The sequence below is a fragment of the Mesocricetus auratus genome, unplaced genomic scaffold (assembly GCF_017639785.1).
Source record: "Mesocricetus auratus isolate SY011 unplaced genomic scaffold, BCM_Maur_2.0 Super-Scaffold_100013, whole genome shotgun sequence".
Lineage (NCBI taxonomy): Eukaryota > Metazoa > Chordata > Mammalia > Rodentia > Cricetidae > Mesocricetus > Mesocricetus auratus.
Window position 1 is genome coordinate 69,752,627 of NW_024429196.1, and position 19,387 is coordinate 69,772,013.

General features: G+C 46.9%; 1 protein-coding gene across 1 annotated transcript in view; it reads right to left on the reverse strand.

Annotated features, from left to right (window-relative positions):
• Nucleotides 1–10,460, reverse strand: part of Fam120a (family with sequence similarity 120A) — an 89,466-nt gene extending 79,006 nt beyond the window's left edge. The window contains exon 1 of the mRNA XM_005066325.2: nucleotides 9,953–10,460. Coding sequence (XP_005066382.2) covers nucleotides 9,953–10,426 — 474 coding nt within the window. The 5' untranslated portion in view covers nucleotides 10,427–10,460. The remainder of the gene's footprint in view (nucleotides 1–9,952) is intronic.
• Between the last annotated feature and the right edge of the window lie 8,927 nt (nucleotides 10,461–19,387).

Genomic DNA, 19,387 nt, shown 5'->3' on the forward strand with positions numbered 1-19,387 from the left:
TCGTTTATTTTTAGAGATATTATTATATATTTATGTGTACATGTATATGTCAGCATGAGTGAGGAGGACAGAGGGATATCAGAGCCTCTGGAGCTGGAGTTACAGGCAGTTGAGAGTTGCTAGAGGTGGGTGCTGGGAACAGAACACAAGTCCTCTACAAGAACAGTAATTGGTTTGGAGTTCTTTTTTTTAATTCTGTCTACAAATCCACTAGAAAATAGCCTAATCATTCTAAAATGCCTTTCTTCGTGTAGTCTTTTGACATTTACTCCTATAGTTAATTGCTTACTTAAGTTAGAATGTGTAATTAGCTTCTTTCCATTAGTATAAATTTCAGTAAATTAAAATGAAGAGTAATATAGATCTAAAAATATCTTAAAGACAAAAAAATATATCTTAAAGACAGAAAATACACACACACACTTTACTTCCAAGTCCTCTTCCTGGTATACAAGGGCCCCCAAAGCCCTACAAATCCTTGGATTTGGCTACATCGGGGTTTCCTTGACTTGGCACTACTGGAATTTGGGACTAGGCAGCCCTACCGCAGGCAGCTTTCTGGACACTGCAGAATGTCAGCGGCATCCCCAGCCTCCCTCTCCCCAGTTAACACCCTCTGCCACGGGGGCTCTGATGACACTGACAACTACCTCATCTGTCAGACCTAGCTAAGAACTACTCCCAAGTCTTCACAAAATGTCATTTTATGGCATTAAAAAAAGTTCTAAATGTTAACAAGAAAGACTCACCTCAACACTCTCTAACCCAGTGCAAGCTTCCCAAAGGTTTCCCTAATTCTCAATTCCCTTCACTGCTCTATGAAAGGCATTAACAGGCACTCAGTTGGCTGCTAAAATTATGCCCTTCCAGGGCTAGACGGATGGATCAGTGGTTAAGAACACTAGTTGCTTTTCCAGAAGACCAGGAGTTTGACTCACAGTACCCACATGACTGTTCACAACCATCGGTAATCCAGACCTGGGGGAATCTGATGTCTTCTACTAGCCTCTGTGGGCACCAGGCATGTACATGGTATACATATACATACATGCAGGTAAATGATCCAGACACATAAAATAAGTAAACATGAAAAAAAGAATTAAGCCCCTAGAAAACAGAAAGCATAAGAAAATACATTTTAATAAATGGATATTGGTCCAAATGTCAAAAGAAAATGTTTCTGGTTATATAAAAGAATACAGTAAATATTCTAATTTTAAAAAGGGTATGTTAGTGCAGTGACGTGAACCTTTAATCCCAGTACTTGTGAGGTCAAGACCAGCCTTGTCAGCATAGCAAGTTTTAGACTAGACAACTCTATATAGTAAAAACCTCGAAAAACCAAAAACAAAGCCTGGCATTGTGGCACATGCCATTAATTCCAGCAAGCCAAAGACAGACACAGGCAAACTTCTGGGAGTTCTAGGCCAACCAGGGCTACCCAGTAAGACCTTAATTTTTTGCTTATTTGTTTAAGTGAATGCTGGGACTGTGAAGATAGCTCAGTGGGTAAGAGTGCTTGGTCTGCAAGCCTAAGGACCTGAGGTCAAATCCCCAGAACTCGTAATTATGCATCTGTAACCCAGCTTTGAGGAACAGAGATGGGCCAACCTAGCCTAACCAAACAACAAGCTGCCAGTTCATCAAGAGACCCAGTCTCTAAGCAGTTAGGTGGTCACTAATACAGGAAGATACCCAAAGTCCTGCTCAGGCTTCAAAATGCACACACATGGGTATGCACTCACCCAAAGAAGCAAGGTAGTATTTGAGACAGACTTTGAACAGAGTATACATTTGACAAACTTAAGTGAGGTAGCAATCAGAAAAGAAGGGATGACAATCAAATAAGCAAACATATAAATACGGCTGGGACAGTGTGAACCATGAAGCGTAAGATATAATGGCTAGAGCTACAGAGGGGTCGACAAGTCTCAACAGAGTTGGACTCTAATGGTTTTAGTCAAGTATGAACATGACAGAGGCCTCCCTCCCTGAAGATGTGGTGGGCTGCTCTACCTGGGTGTGCAAGATGAATTAACTTGGGATAACTGTGGGAGCCTGAGGCCATTCTCATGTACCAGAAGGAAATGGTACTGGTTCCTAGTATATGTTTTATATTTCTAGATTCTGGTTGTATTTGAGTCTGTATCATTTCCTAAATATGATAAATAGCCTATAACTTGGTTTCAGAACTTGCTGAGCGGCTCCTGTGTCAGGGATACTGGGAATGAGAAAGAGGAAGAGGTTAGTGTAGGAACTAGCGGATCGGGGGATGGAGTAGTGGAGACTGATGGCAGTGATCTTGAAGCTCAAACCTGCCTGGATGAAAGGTAAAACTGCAGAATTGGGAAATAGGATGATAGAAGGCAAGGGGAGTCCAGGGGCAGTGCCCAGAAAGGAACACAGAACACAGACCTTTAAGGGGTTGGCACTGTTTATCAGGTCTGAGTTCTAGGACAGCAACAATGAAATTAGAAATTCAAGTGAGAAGTCAAGAGGCAGATTAAGGGCACAACTGGTGGGGGTATGGGGTAATGGGGGTGTGGAGAACAAGCCAGGCTGGTAGAATCGGGAGGGGACCACTGGTCGGTCAGTAGGCAGGGAGACAAGACGTGCAGTCAGACACTGAGTATATGGATGTCAAATCCCTCACAAAAGGTGACACTGAACACCAGGAAAAAGAGCATGTCGAGCCGGGTGATGGTGGCACATGCCTTTAATTCCAGTACTAGGGTGGCAGAGGCAAGCGGATCTCAGTGAGTTCGAGGCCAGCCTGGTCTATAGAGCAAGTGCCAAGATAGGCGCCAAAGCTACACAGAGAAACCCTGTCTGGGGGGTGGGGGGAGGAAACTCCAAGGCCTTGAGGGAGCTCTCTAAATTGCTCTGACCACTGAAGAGAGTTCAGGGTGGGAAGAGACAGTGGGACTCTAGAAAAGAGACCCAGGTGAGGGCAACAACTTGATAAGACTCAGGGCTCAATGACAAGCTGACCCAGCCTAGAGCACTGCTTTGCTTGGCTTGACAGTTTTTAATTGGGATAACTTCAAGTAAAATGTGAAATTCTGTTTACTAGAAAAGTCTGGGCATCTGGAGATGTGGATGCACAGCCCTGCCCGGCTCTCACACCATTGGACACCACGGGAGTTCATGTCTGTAATCCCAGGAGGCGAAGCAGGAAGGTGGCCATTAGTTTGAGGCCAGCCTGGTCCACACAGTTAGCTCCAAGCCAGTCTGGACTATACAGTGATACCCTGTTCCAGACAGGGAGAAAAGCAAAAAGGCAAGACAAGACAGGAGATGGGAGGGTAAGTGCGGAGGAAGAAAGAAGGAAGGGGGTAGGGTACCAATTGCAAAGGCTAGGTAAACTACAGATCACTACTTTAAAAAGACAACCACAGGCAGGGGTGTGGTGATGCAAGCCTTTAATCCCAGCAAAGGCTGAAGCAGGAGCATCTCTGTGAGTTCAAGACCAGTCTACATAGTGAGTTCCAGGACATTCAGGACTAAATAGAGACCTTGTCTCAAAAAACAAATTATACAAACAAAAATATTGCTGATGTTAGTATAACATATGACATAAAACACATAACTTCTGCAGCCACTAACAACAAAGCAATTTTGAAAGAAATATATGACTGGATATAGCTTAGTGATAAAGTACTTGCTTAGCAAGCATGAGGCCCTGACTCAATCCCCAACATCACTGATACGTGTGCTGTGTGTGTATGTGTGTGTGTGTGTGTACATATATGCTAAACAAATTGTCAATTAAATATTCTACTTCTGAGTACGTACTTTAAAAGAAAGAAAAGCAAAGACTCAAATCTATTCACTATTCATTTTTCTTAATAATCAAAAAGCAGAAGAAATTCAGATGTCTAGCTATGGATATGTATCACACAGAAAAGGAATACTGTTTAGCTTACAAAGTTACTGACCCTTTATGTGGTAAGCTGCAGCCATGTGCCCAGGAACATTTCAGTGTCTAGCTTTCTACTGTACCTTTTCTGTTTTGAGCTGTGAGAAGCCATTATGTTAAACTGCATCCTGTGTTCATTATAGTCATATACTGTACAGCTTTGTAGCTGAGACCAACAGGTCTCCATATACATAGCCTGTAGGCTACACCAGTTAAGTTTAATTCAACAAACTTCCTGAATATGAATTCCTCCTGTTGTTAAGCAACATAGGACTAGTTACAAAACTGACATACTAGAGAAATATATTTATTTTTAATGGGTGACCAGTTTTGAGTGAATTCTGAACTGTATTTCCTGGTTACTTAAAGGTCCCCGAGCATTGCTTAGTTCTCTGGATGTAATGATGCGTGCTTTTCTTCTACACAGAAACCCTGTCGCTCCTATTGTAACTGCAAAAGACCTGCTCTCAGGATAGCCAGGGCGTGAGCATTATGTAGGCACACCCCTAAAGAACTCATACAGTGGAACTGGACTTTTGACTCTAGCTGGCACTTCCCTTTGCAGGGTGCCTAGTCCCCCCTTGTAACTGCATCAGTAGATGCTGCTTCTCCCCATATAGAATGGCAAGCAAGATACTGAGTACTAAAGGGCAGAGTGAATGGGGACCAGAGCCAGTAAGCAACCAGGAGCAACTGGTTACTCCATGTTGCTGATTTGCAAGACAAGACCATCAGCCCTAAAGACAAGTGTGTTTTCTTGGCCTGGCTGGAAAGAGGAACACCATTTTGTGTAAGCTCTGAGTAAACAGACCAGAACACTGATTTACCAAAGCCCCACTGGAAGGAACTCAGGATGAGGTCTGAGGAACCTCAGGATAAGCTTTCACACCTACACCTCCAGTCTGGTAGGAGAGGTGTTTAGACAGTGCCTGTGAATTAATCTCACCAAGATTTTTAAATAAACACGAGTCACTCCCTGAGGCTTCAAAGGTTACCATGACTCAAGGTACACGAAGGCTACTCTACCAGTATGACCAGCAAATGCCATGGTCGAGTAACATTGAGTATGTCCACAAGAAAATTATCTCGAGTGTAAGCCAACTTATAATGGTCACAGAGCTCCACTAACTGTGCAAAACGTGCAGTTAGGGCCGGTAAGACGGCTCAGCAAATGGAGGCACCTACAGCCAAGCCGACAACCCGAGTCTATCCCAGGACCCACATGGAGAGAGACCCAGTGTCCTGACTTCCACATGTGCCCACCACCACAAACAAATAAACCTAAATGTAATTTAAAAACATAGCTATTACTCCAGCAAAGACACATTCTCTAAATAAAGGTGACAGCAAAGTATAGCTTTCTGCCAATTTATAAAACACTAGAAAGGTAGGAGAGTAGGGAAGGTGGAGATGGAGATGACCAAAAGGGATGGTTTATATGTATGAAATTGTCAAAGAATAAATAAAAGATATCCTATTTGAAAAAAAAACACTAGAAAAAGTGAAAAAGATAGTTTTTTATATTTTTGTAACAGAGGTGTTTTATACAATGTAATGTGCATAGGTGTTCATGCCAATTTCTTTACCAATATCTATCTTTTTTAATAAGTAGTAATTACCACACAGAAAGTTAATTTGTATTTAGTTTTGGTGTGCAGTTTTGACTTTTAAACGTTGTCATCACCAAAAGAGAAAACAGTTCTGTGCTAGATCCTGTGGCTCACTCCTATCCACACCCTCTCCTCTCCTGACTCTCCCCGCCACTTCCTGGACTCCCTTCCCTGTGGCTTTCTCTTTCAGAAGGTCCTATAAAGAGAATCACACTGTGAACCTAGCTTCGCAGGTGTGCGTGAGTGCGTGAGTGCGAAGGTGCGTGCGTGCGTGCGTGTGTGTAAGTCAGATGTTGACGACAGGCGTCTTCCTCAAGTACTTTCTACCTTTGTGACAGGGTTTCTCACTGAACATGGCGCTTACTGGCCAGCAAACCCTAGGGATCTTCCCATGTCCACTCCGTAGCACTGGGCTACAGCTGCACACTGCCATCATCAGCTTCTTCTACAGCTGCTGTGGTCCTCTGTCAGATTCTCCTGTTTGTGCAGCAGGTATTACCAACTAACTGAGCCACCTACTACTTGGACTTTTTTGTTTGTTTTGGTTTGGTTTTTTCCAAGACAGGGTTTTACAGTGCCTTCAGCTGGCCTCTAACTGCTAGCAGCTGAGGTTAGCCCTGAACTTCTGATCCTCCTGCTTTTACCTCCCAAATACTGAGACCAGAGGTGTGTGCCACTATGTCCAGAGTGCTGGGCATGGACCCCTGGACTTCACACACAAGAGGCAATGCTCTACCAACTGGCTATATCCCCAGAGCAAATCCTAGTGCTTATGTGAATAAACTCTCATTAAGGAAATACCCAGCCAGGCGGTGGTGGCGCACGCCTTTAATCCCAGCACTCGGGAGGCAGAGGCAGGCGGATCTCTGTGAGTTCGAGGCCGGGCTGGACCGACAGCCTCCAAAACAATACAGAGAAACCCTGTTTCGTAAAACCAAAAAAGAAAAAGAAAAAGAAAATACCCATTGGTGGGACTTGCTAGAACATGTATACTTAGTAAGAAACTGACACTAGAGAAAAGGCTCAGTGGTGAACACTTGCTGCTCTTCCAGAGGACCCCAGTTCAATTCCCAGCACTCACAAAGTGGTTCACAACCATTTGTAATTTCAATTCCAGGAAATCCAATGTCCTAACCTCTGCAGGTACCAGGCACAAAAGTTGTGCACAGACATACATGCAGAACATACATACATACACACACACACACACACACACACACACACACACACACACACACACACACTCCCTTAAACAGAGAACACAAAAGGTAATTTTTATGACTCAAAAGCATCCTTTTTAAAATATGTACCATACTTGTTTTTTTTTGGTTTTTTGAGACAAGGTTTCTCTGTATTGTTTTGGAGGCTGTCGTGGAACTCGCTCTATAGACTAGGCTGGCCTTGAACTCACAGAGATCCGCCTGCTTCTGCCTCCTGAGTGCTGGGATTAAATGCTTGTGCCATCAATGCCCAGCACATTATTACTTTTTTAAAAATTATTTCTAGAGTATTGATGTGCGTGAATGTCTTGCCTGCTTCTATGTATGTGCACCGCATTCACACCTGGTGCCTGTGGAAGTCAGAAAAGGACTTCCGGAACAGGAGTTATAGATAGTTGGGAACCACTATGTAGATGCTGGGAATCAAATCCAGGTCCCCTGTAAGAACAAGTGCTCTTAACAGCTAAGCCATCTCCCAGCCCCTCAAAGTCATCCTCATAGAATAAATACTGCAGTACCCCTCAGGGATACCAAAGTACACAGGATTGTTTTCTTGTTTAAAATAGCACCCAGAATTCTGCCTGCTTTCTGCAGTTTCACATCTTCTCTCTGGTGTCACTTTTTGCTATTAATGGTGCTCCTGCCTCCAGCAGACTTTCTTCTTCAACCTCTCTCTCCTCAAGCGGAGCTGAGGACATGGACAACTGGGATTGCTACAACTGCATCTGCGAAGGCTGGAGCAGGCTGGGAGGGAGCATAAAGGACCCCTCAAGCAGGAAATTTCCACAACACTGTCTCCTATCGTTCTGCCCACGGTTCTTGATATCTCGCTTGGCTGCTAAGACACTTCTAAAAGCTAAATTTCTTAGGCATTTTCCAAAAAGGTGAGGTTGCTAAGAAGACCACAGGGTTTATGCTCAAACTCAGGATCCTCCTGCCTCAACGTTCCAAACACTGGGGCGACAGACACCAAACACATTTACATTGTCTTAAATCTCTAGCTTCACACAGTACACTGATGAAAATTCCGAGTACCTACTAGGTATGGGAGGCATTCACAAGGGCCCAAAGATGTTACAATTAGGCAGATATGGTGGTTCGTCCTTTAAATCTTAGCCTCAGGAGGCAGAGGCAGTGCCAAGTGGACCCCTATGAGTTTGAGAACAGCCTGGTCTACATAGAGTTCCAGGCAGGTCAGTACTATAAAGTGAGATCCTGCCTTAAAAAAAATGTTTACAATTTAGAAGAATCAAACATTTCTTGCAAAAAGGTAAAAGCACACACAAACATGTGTGATTCTAATCTGAATACTCAACGTTTTCTTGAATGTTGGCTGACTAAAGATACAACCCTGTGCTGTTAGCAAAAGCAGATAATAAAGCTCACTGTGTCTTAAATGTCACTTCCCATCACCAAACAGCATTAAACTGGGACCTTTTCAGGCTGTCCACTAGAGGTGAATCACAGAGGAAGAGCTCCACTTTCCCCTCCCAAGAGCCCCAGGCTACAGAGAAAAAGTGAGAGGCACACACTAGCTGAGAAACGACACGCTGTGCGGCCGCCATGCTCCTGGGCCAATCACCTCTCTTCCAGCTGCCTCCACCCACAGACTTAAACACAAGTTCACCAATTGCAACAGGATCCTGGGTGGGACTTCCGCAATCAGTGTAGGTCTAACTACCACCATCTCAGCACTGCCAGCAGGGATGACCAGGAAGAGGGAGACAGTCTAAAACGTTCAACTCAAGCTCAGTTTCCAAAGAAAAGAACAAGTTGGAAGACAGTGGCAAGTGTAAAATCTCAAACAGCCTCATCCCTCCTGACCCTCCAAAATAAGTGTTTTAAAGAAAACATGAAAATGCAAGTTACCCAAACTTTTGAGGGTCAGTTAGGTGCTCAGCTTTCTGTCAAGTGTTGGGCCCTTAAGTTCTCCTCTGGCCCAATTTTGGCTGCTGAGCCTTCTGCCAAAGGGACAGACAGCAGAAGGCTGACAATGTGCAGCTCTCCTTACCCACCCATCAGAGCCCGCTGAAGGTCACTGAATGCTTCCTGTGCAGCAGAAAAATAGCTCTCCAAAGCTTGTGCCTATGCCAAACGACCCCCAAAATTATTCTTCCTGATTCTGAACTAGTACCCTCACATCAGACACACAGAACTGGGTCACAGAACTGACTGGGTCCCATCCCAACAGTACCTTGAAATCTAACACCAAAATTTAACCATAGCCAGTTTCTCCAAACATCTCATTTCCAAAGGCAGAGGGGCAAGGGGTCTGCTCACAGAATCAGAGAGCAGCGCTTGCAGCCTCTACACAAAGTTCACCTCCACAACTTTGGAGACAATCTATTTTGAGTTGCTTGTCCCCAAGGCCCTGGCGATCCACTGTCACTATTCTACAGGCTTCCACGACAAACCTGTTGCTGGGAAAGAGCGGGTTAATTTCGGCAGATGCATATACAATTAAATCTAAGACCAGGAGTAGCCTGCCAGCCTCCAAAAGGAGGGGAGAGACTGAGGATGTTGGGGATGACACCACCAATCCCACTTGGGGTGTGGGTCTGTCCACCAGCCTTAAGTGTCTCATACACAAGTCTACTGGCCCTCAGCAGACCGGAGAGAAAGTGGAGAGGTACGCTGTGGGCCGGCTTCAACCACGGCGGGCCTAAAGCGCCCGACATCCATCTTGCTCCAGGCCCCCTCTGCGAAGCTCGCATCGAGCCTAAGCATGGTGACACGCTGTGTCCCGAGAGGGCCCCTGGGAGACACTGAGGCCTGCTCCCTGGCCTTCCACAGGCAGGGGCACCCAAGACTCAGACTGGGTCAGACTGGGCTTCCCGGAACTAGTCCAGCCCTGACACTGGCCCAAAAGAGCCCCCCACAGGCCCAACTCAAACCCTAGTCCGAAGGGACCCTAGGCCAAGCCTTGAACCCTGGCCCAAGGGACCCCGGGTCCAATTCTGACCCTGGCCCAAGGGACCTCAGGCTCAACTCCGACCCCTACCCAATCAGCTCCAGGCCCAGCCCGAACACAAGCACGAAGAGGCCAGTAGCTCAACTCTGACCCCTGCCCAAGTGACCCGGGACCCCAACCATGACCCAAGCCCGAAGGGAATCCAAGGGGCACCAGGCACGACCCTGACTCGGGCCCAGAGGCACCCCACGTCCACCCCTGAGAGACCCCGGCCCGCCGACCCCAGCCGCACCTTGACGTGGAAGCGGATGAGCGCCAGGCGGATGCAGTGGGCCATGCAGACCGGTGGCAGGAACCAGACCTTGGGCGGTGGCGTGCCCTTGTTCTGGACATGGCTGACGATCTGCTGCGCCGTCTGGCGCTCGTTGCCCTGCCGCTTGACCCACTCGTGCAACCGGGCCTTCTCGAGCGCGCCGTTGAAGAAGACGAAGAGCTCGATGTTGCCGCCGAAGCAGGCCTTGGCCAGAGCCGCCAGGTAGCCGAGCATGTGGTTCCACTGGCCGCCGCTCACCCAGTCGGTGTAGAAGCCACCGTACAGGCGGTGCAGGCAGTTGTCGGCATCCACCAGCAGGCGCAGCGGGGTCTGCGGGGGCCGCTGCCGCCCGCCGCCCACCAGACTGCCCCGAGCCAGCTTCTGCAGCTCCACCGGCACCACGGCGCTCGGACAGTGCTTCTCGATGTAGTCCTGGAAGCCCTGCACGCCCATGGCGGCGGCGGGGCGGGCGCGCGCGGGCGGCGGCGGCGGCGGGGCCGGCGGCGGCGGGGCGGGGGGCGGCGGGGCCGTGGCGCGGCCGGCGGGCGCGGGCAGCCTCAGGGCGGGCTGGGGCTGGCCGGGGGCGCGCTCACGGCCGCCTCGGCCGCCATGTGCTGCCACCTCCCAGGGCCATGTCTGGGGAGGGACCTGCGCCGCCGCCGCGCTGCGAGGCCGAGGCCGATGCTGGGCCGGGCGGGGCGGCGCTGACGTCGGGCCCGCCCGCGCGGACGCGGAAGGCGGAAGAGGCGGCGCCGGGCCGCGGCCGGGCTCCCGGGGCGGCGGCGGGGCGGAGAAGGGGGAGCGCGGCTTGGCTTGTCGGGCCCTTAGGGGGCCGCGGCCGGGCGGTCTCGGGGTGGCGCTTGGGCCCGTGCAGGCCGCGCCCCGAGGCCACGGGCCTCCGAAGCCGGCCCCGCCCAGCGCGCGGCGGCGAGCTCGGGAGGCGTGGCCGGCAGCCTGCGCTCCTCCTCCACCGCGTGGTGTGAGCGGCCGGGCGAGGAAGCCGGGAGCCCGGGAGTGCGAGCCGCTGAGCAGGACAGGGGCGACAAGATGGCGTCGCTCCCGGGACAAGGCCGTGACTTCACGGCCTCGCGTCAGAGCCAGGCTGAGGAGACTCTCCCGAGAGCCGCGAGCCTCCCAACGTGGCGCCGCCCTCCGGAGACGGGCGGACATGCGCTGCCTCGGGGGTGCCTGAGAAGGCAGCCAGGATCCCGCTCCGCCCCGGCGGCGACGGTACGTGCGCTGTGCAGGGACCAGACGTTCTGAAAGAAGTCTGTCCCAGTGCTCTCGGGCGTCTGAAAGGGAGCTGGGGATGTGGCTCGCCTGGCGCAGTGCTTGTCTGGCAGGCACGAAGCCCAGGACTCGACCCCTGTGTGTTGCGCAGGCCTTAATCCCAGTGTTCCGGAAGAAGTGGCGGCATGAGGATCGGAAGCTCAAGGTCATCTCCATCCAGTTGGCAGTCAGCCTGGGCAACAAGAGACCCTGTCTCCAAAAAAAAAAACGGTTTAAAGGAGCGTTTTGCTTACCTCCAGTTCTTCCTCTGTTCCTTCTCTGGGCGTGCCGGTGCTGGAGCGGGGTGCTCCAGACACGGGAGTGACCCGTCACGCAGAGCTACTGAGCACCAAGTCCATGCAGACCCTAAGCCCCCGTCAGTCTCTGGGAAAAGGCAAACGGAATTCTATAGTTTACTTTCTTTTTTTTTCTTGTGAAGAATATTTTTATTCTTTGGCAGTTTCGTGCGTGTATTACTATGCATCGTGATCATAACACCTCATTCTTAATCTCAAACACAGGCCCCTGTGACGTAGATAAAACGCTCTTGGTGCCTTGATGGATTTTTAAAACCCGATAAGTTATGCCATTTATGTATAAAATTAGTGATGAGGACAGGATCACCTGTTATTTAGAAATCGGAGTTGCACTTAAAACCTCGCTAAATAATAACACCCCCAAAATGGCCAAAATTTTTTTTTGGAATTCATAATATACAAAGTTGAGCATGAGTCTCCATCACTTGTGTTTTCATGAACAAGATTCCACGTGTTTTCTCATGCAGTCGTTTAGGTTTGGGTTTATTTTTGTTGAGGTTTCTTGATTGCGCCGACCTGGGGCACCAGACCAACCCAGAGCCTCGCACCTGCGCGACAGCCTATTGGCACTGCTGACTCCCCGTGCTGTTTTTATTTCCTTTAAACATTAGTATTTTTATTTTTAAGAAAAGGGGGGGATTAAAAAAAAACCCTTTTGTGCCAGTAGTCATGATTCTGGAAATAAACGTAGTTTTCATCTTAAGACAGGAACACCAAGGTTCTCGAGGTCGACCACCAATTCTTCATTCTGGTCCTTCCAAAAAGGACCCTCTGCCTGTGAAAACCTTGGCTTTCACTGACCTCCCAGGGTAGACAGATGCTAATAATACTGGATTCATAAGCACTTCTTACTCCTGTGGTTAACGATGGGGCAAACTTTCGGCTAACAACACTGCAAATAAAACTCAGGGGTTGAGTGATATTTAAGTTCTCTAAATACCAAGATAAAAGCAAGCCCTATTGAAAAATACAAAAACTTTTTATCTGCCTGGGAATATGATATGATTATAAGTGGGGGACTTTTTTCTTCATTTAGTCTTTGGGCTGTATTAGAGAAGCTTTTCATGAAGAGATTACCAAGCTATTGAGAAAAAAACTGAAAAATTAAAATGCTAAAAAACTGCCTAAGCATAGACTTTTCGAGAATTGCCAAATAGAAGATTACTGGCAGTGCTAGGGGCCATGCACCCTTAATCCCAGGATTCAGGATGCAGAGGCAGGTGAAGCTTTGTGAACTAAAGGCTAGTCTGGTCTACAGAGTGAGTTCCAGGACAGCCAGTGCTACATAGAGACCCTGTCTCAAAAAAAAAAATTATGATTACTAGATTAATAGAAAAAGCCAACTACAGTGTGTAAAATTTACCAAGCAGCTGGAGAAATGCTTGCTTTTAGCTGTTTTCCATTTTAACTTGTTTCTGATCGGTTAATTCTTCTCTATTTAAAGCAGGAAAATATTGCCCATTTTTGGATTGGGAGTTTTGCGTTGGATTTTGGGGATTTTCTTTAGACAGAGTTTCACTCATAGCCCGAGGTGACTTGTAATTCACTATGAAGTCCAGCCAGCCTCAATTTACAGCAATCCCCTGACTTAGTCTCCTGAGTTGGGATTTCAGGTGTGAGATGCAATGCCTGACAAAAATACTGGCAATAACAGGTGAGTTCTTCTTTAGGTGGTAGAGACCTCTTTCTTACCCATGTAGTCGATAGCCAAGCTTACAGGAACTCCAGGCCACAGCTAAGTCTAGACTCTGTGACCATGAAGAGACACAGTAGTCCCTGCTTGGGATTTGAACCTGTGATGTGTGCCTAGACCTGATCTGTTCATTGGTTGTGACTTCAGAGTCCCGTCCATCCCATCCCCTGTCCCCCAGAACGCAGGCATTTTCTGCAATTGTAGTTTCAGGTACTCTGGGAATAGGAAGCATTTTCTTATCCTCAGTTAGGTGGATTAAAAATATTGTTCTCTCCACAGCTGTGAATTCATTTTCCCTTTGAACTATTTTAAAAATACATTTTAAAGCTTTAAGTTATAAGCCAGTGGGAAAGTAAAATTGGATTCTGTCAGATCTAAATTTGCAGTTTTAGTTAGGCTTTCTCTTGTGATGAAACACCATGACCAAAAGCAACTTGGGTGAGAAAGGGTTTATTTTGCTTACACTTTAGTTTCACAGTTCTTCTTGAAGGGAAGTCAGGGCAGGAACTCAAACAGCCGGAACCTGGAAGCAGGAACTGACACTGTCCTTTAGAGGAGCACTGCTCACTGACTTGCTCCCTGTGGCTTGCTCAGCCTGCTCTCTGATACATCCCAGCACCACCAGCCCAGGGATGGCAATGGGCTGGACCCTCCCGCTCTAATCACTAGTTCAGAAAATGCCTTACAGGCTTGCCTATATCCTGATCTTTTGGAGGCATTTTCTCAATTGTTATTCCCTCCTTGGAGATGACTCTAGCTTCTGTTAGGCAGCACAGCACAGATAAAGAGCAGAGTCCTGAAATGATGAGTTAGTTACCATCTCAGCCAGAAATCCCTGCACTTCCTTGATTGCTGGAATTGCTCCTTACCTGCGCATCCGTACTTGTGGAAGCTCTTTGATGTCCTTGTGTCCCACTGAACCACTTCTTGGCATCTGAACCAACTTCTCCCATACCCCTCTCTACAGAAGCTAGAGAACTGGGCATCCTACTTTGTGTGGACCCCACCCAGTGCTTCTGAACTTTGATTGCCATAAGGCAGGATAGAAAGGAAAGGGGAAAGTACAAATGTCTGACTGTACTGGAATAGGATCCTAGTAAGATTTTCTGAATCAATAGGTCTCTGCTTTTTCCCTCAAATAATGAATGGGATTTAGGAGTGTGTTGCTGTCCTTGAAGAACCCATGTTTCTATTTTCCTCCTGGTTCCACATTGGAGTACAAAGAAAGGAGAGTGACTCCTATTGTTAAATTATTAAATCGTTTGCAAATTTTGGGGCTGCATAGAAAATGGCAGGTCAGTAATTGGTCCCCTGAGCCTTTCCAGCATGCTAACAGTTCTGTGTGGCTGGTCCTCAGGCTCTGGTAGCTAGTGTGAGTGGCGAAGGCTGATCAACGTGCATTGTATGTAACAAACAACTGACATGTAAATTATCTTTCTCTCTTTTCAGGTTTCCAGAGGCTGTTGTGTCAGTTGCAGAGTATCTCCTAGGACCAAACAAAAATAACCTACTCATCAACACTAAGACTCATTTCTAAGGCTACAGTGTGGCAAGTCTTGTCCAACAGGTCAGCTGTTGATGCTGACTCCTGAGAAAGAACACTAGTGTCACCACCAAACAGGGACACCTTTTTCTCAGGTTGAGTAAGACAGGTGCCCCCACATGGCAGAAAGCATCTAGCACTGCTGTTGAACTTAGGTTCCCAGAGTTTCATGTTAACGTTTTCAACCTAAGAGCAGTGCCTGCTTTTGACATTTTCCTTTTAGGGGAGAGTGGAGAGAGTGTATGGTTGCCCCTGCACATGTGTGTGGAGGCAGAAGTCAGCATGGGTTGTCTCTGTCTGCCTCCATCTTCTTTTTTTTAAGAAGGGTCTTTCTGCTGAACCTGAAGTTTGCTGTTTTGGCTAGGCTAACTGGCCAGTGAGACCCCAGAACTCACCTGTCCACACCCACCTCATGCTGGGGTGACAGATGGTACCACCATGCCCTGCTTTTACATGGGTACCATGCATGTCCTCATGTTTGTATAGCAAGCACTTTACCCCCAGGCAACCTCCCGAGCCCCTTTTGTTGAGGTTTTTGTTCGTTTGTTTGTTTGTTTACTAGCCATTATGCTATCCAAACTTATATCCAGATGGCTTTGGGCCAAATCAGAAACAGCTATGCTTGAAATGTTGCTGGGGACTTTGAAATGAGAGCTGTATGTCCCCTAGACAACTTCCGAGAGGTGACCCGAGCAGCAGCCATAGTGGAAGCTGTTGTAGTGTAATCCTATTTGGAGAAAGAACTTTCTAGTCACTCTATAACTACTGCCTGATAGCATACAAGATGAAATCTCTAGGTTTTTGGAAGAAGGCTCACTATAATACCCAGGCTGGCCCAGACTCATGACCCTCCTACCTCTGCCTCTTGTGCACTAATGTTTCAGAAGTGCACCACCACCCTCAGCTACTGAACTCTTGAACTAAATTTTACTTTTAAGGTTTCTCTGTATTGTTTTGGAGGCTGTCCTGGAACTTGCTCTGTAGACCAGGCTGGCCTCGAACTCACAGAGGTCTGCCTGCCTCTGCCTCCCAAGTGTTGGGCTTAAAGGCATGCGCCACCAACACCTGGCTCAACTGAAGTCTTTAAGAAATTCATTCAGTTAGAAAATGATTTTAAGGTTTAACCATTCCTAGATGAGTTACTTAGTAATCAGTTACACTTATGCAAACAATAACAATGTATCCAGAAAAATCACTGCTCTTACACCAAAGGCTGGGACACAGGAGCCTGATTCTTTCTGGAAAGCACAGTCATCCTAAGAACAGCAGAGACTCCCTGCTTAGGCCTGGGACTACAGCCAAAGAGATTTGGGTTACTTGAGCTACAAGAACAAAGTGCGTGTAGAAAACAATAAGTGCTGCCTCAGATTCAGAAAACCGTGGGGTACAGCTACTGATAGCATGGGAAAGCCCCGCCCTGAGACAGCGAGCCTGCAGAACTGCCCTTCTTCCCCACTCACCATTGCTGCTCCTTAAGGGTCACCAGCATGTGGGGCAGGGGGAGCTGATCCTGGGAAGTGTGCCTGGAACATCATTTGTCACATTAGGGCAGTCCACACCCAGGGTTTCATCACAGGAGACCTGCTCCTTTGTACAAAAGTCAGCCTTAGACCGGGCATGGTAGCACACATATTTAGTCTCAGCACTGAGAGGCAGAGGCAAATGGATCTCTGTGATTTTGGGGCCTGCCTGGTCTACAAACAGTTCCATGGTAGCCAGGGTTCTGTTAAACAGAGTAAACCTATCTTGAAAAACCAAACTCCCTATCTTCGGGTTTCATTGCTGTGAAGAGACACCATGGCCATGGCAGCTCTTATAAAGGAAAATATTTAATTGGGGCTGGCTTACAATTCAGAGGTGGGTGTCAGCAGTATACGTGGGGTGCTAGTGACAGGCAGAATGCCATTAACACAGCAGTGAAACGGTAACTCTTTGGTCTCAACAAGGAAAGGAAGCTGGATAGTAGTAGCACAAGCCTATAATCACAGCACTTGGGATAAGGAGGCAAGAGTTCGGGTCATGGCTACATAGTAAGGCTAGCCTGGGCTCCAGGGAACCCTGTCTCAGAATTCTCAAAAGGGGATTTAGATACTAGGATTGAGTCACTTCACAGAATCTGAATAAGTTCTGAGATATAGATGTCTGGCAACATGACTTCAGTCTCTAGAACAGTGGTCCTTTTAACTACTAAGCCATCTTTCCAGAGTTAGAATAGTGGTTCTCTACCTTTGTGGGTCAAAGAGCCCTTTCATGAGGGTTGCCTAAAACCATTGGAAAACAAATTTACATTACAATTCAGAACAGTAGTAAAATTACAGTTATGAAGTAACAATGAAAATAGTTTTATGGTTGGAGGTGTGATTGTTTATGATCTAACAAAGCTTGCCTGAAGATCAGAGTGCAAAGCTAACCACACTAGTTAGTTAAACAGTGGTGGCACACACCTTTAATCCTGTCACCTAAAAGACAGAAGCAGACAGATCTCTGTTAATTCAAGAGCACCCTGAGCTACACAAAACTGATGCAGTCAAAAGAGAAACAGCTCACACAAAGGTGATCTCAGCACTTGGGATCCCACACCTTTAATCCCAGCACTAAGGAGGAAAATAAAGTGGGATGAGACAGAAACGGTCTGAAGTCTGCTGGAGACAGATGCAGTCAGAGGACAGGATCACCCCTTTGGTCTGAGCATTGGTAGAGGTAAGAGCTAGTAGCTGGCTGCTCTGCTTCTCTTACCTTCAGCATTCCCCCTAATATCTGACTCTAGGTTCTTATTATTAAGACCAACTAGAATTCCTGTTACATTGGGGTCACCACAACATGAACTGTATTAAGAGGTTGCAACATTCTAGATCCTACATAAATGTAAAAGGAAAGAATCAAGTTGGGTGGTGGTGGAAGTCAGGAGGCAGAGGCAGGTGGATCTCTGTGAGTTTGAGGCCAGCCTGGTCTACAGAGCTACACAGAGAAACCATGTCTCGAAAAATCCAAAGAGAGAGAGAGAGAGAGAGAGAGAGAGAGAGAGAGAGAATCAACTCCAAAGAGGTGTCCTCTTACCTCCATGCATGTCCAGTAACACACACTAATAAAGTTTTGGGGTCTGGAGAGCTGGCTGAGCAGTTTAGAGCACTTGTCACTGCTGCTCAGGTTGATCCCCAACACCCACATGGTAACTCAAACCCATCCTAACTCCAGTTCCCAAGGGATTCAACACCTCTTCTATCCTCCACAAGTACTAGGCAGGCACGTAGTGCACAGAGGTATATGAAGACAAAGCATTCATGTACGTAAAATAAATAAATGTTAAAACATCTATGGCAAATGTAAGATTTGTGTAGACCCAAACCTTAGAAAACAAACTAGACCACCATGCCTTGAAAATCATAAGCCTTTGATTGCAAACTGACTTGCCATCAAGCCAAATGTCTAAATGAACTATCCTGTTGTAATTTAATCCACTTGACTGTTTCCTTTTAAATCTGACACCACAAATTATACTAAAGCCCAGTGTCTGCATTTATTACAAAGGCTCTCAATAAAGATGCATATGCATTCCTGTTGGTGTGAAAACACTGCATGCCATTTCCATCTCTTAAGAGACTAAAACCTGCCTTGGCAAATAGTTCAATGGCTTAATCCATCAAGTTCATTCTTATTAAGTTTATTATTGACATGACTGTAGCGATAACCACTGAAACATGCTTAGGACTGCTAGGTATAGTGCTGCATTTCTCATAGTAAGGAAACCTGTAGCTCTCTACAAATGGCATGATAACAATTGAAAGAGGAGAAGTGAGCTGAGAAGGCAAAACTGGAAAATCTCAGTAGAGGCTTAAAAAAAAAAAAGACTACATGAACTCAAAGTAAAACAGCAAAGGAAACGGCCCTTTTCAAGTCTGCTGGCAGATTCCCCCTATGCTAGCCCAAGCCTAGAACAGCCCATTTGATATTTAAAAGTATACAAGAAAAGTATTTCTCACTTGTTATATGAAGGGCTATTTTATATAAGAAGCTAGAAGAAACAAATGTACTCAGCATAATCCCAAATGACACCCAACTTCCCACACACTTGGACTACAGTGATGACAAAAAAGGAAAATTGAATTTAACCACATTGACTGTATTGCTTGATACAGTCTATTCCACTTCAATTTGTACACACCCTCAAATTATGACATGTCGGGTTTTTTGTTGTTTTTTTAGGTGGGGAGTGAAACAGGATTTCTTTGTGTGACTTTAGCTGTCCTGGAACTAGCTCTGTAGGCTGGTGGCCTTGAACTCAGAGAACCACCTGCCTCTGCCTCCCAAGTGCTGGAATTAAAGGTGTGCACCACCACCACTGGGCTGGTTTTTTTTTTCTTTAAAAAAATTCATTGGGACTGGAGAGGAGGCTTAGAATGCTGGCTACACTTCCAGAGGACCTGGGCTCAGTTCCCAAAACCTACATGGCAACTCCCAGCTGTAACTCTAGTTCCAGAGGATCCCACACCCTCACACAGAAAAATGTGCACATAGAATAAATAAATAAAATAACCAGGTAGTGATGGCTCACCCCTTTAATCCCAGCACTTAGGAGGCAGAGGCAGGCAGAT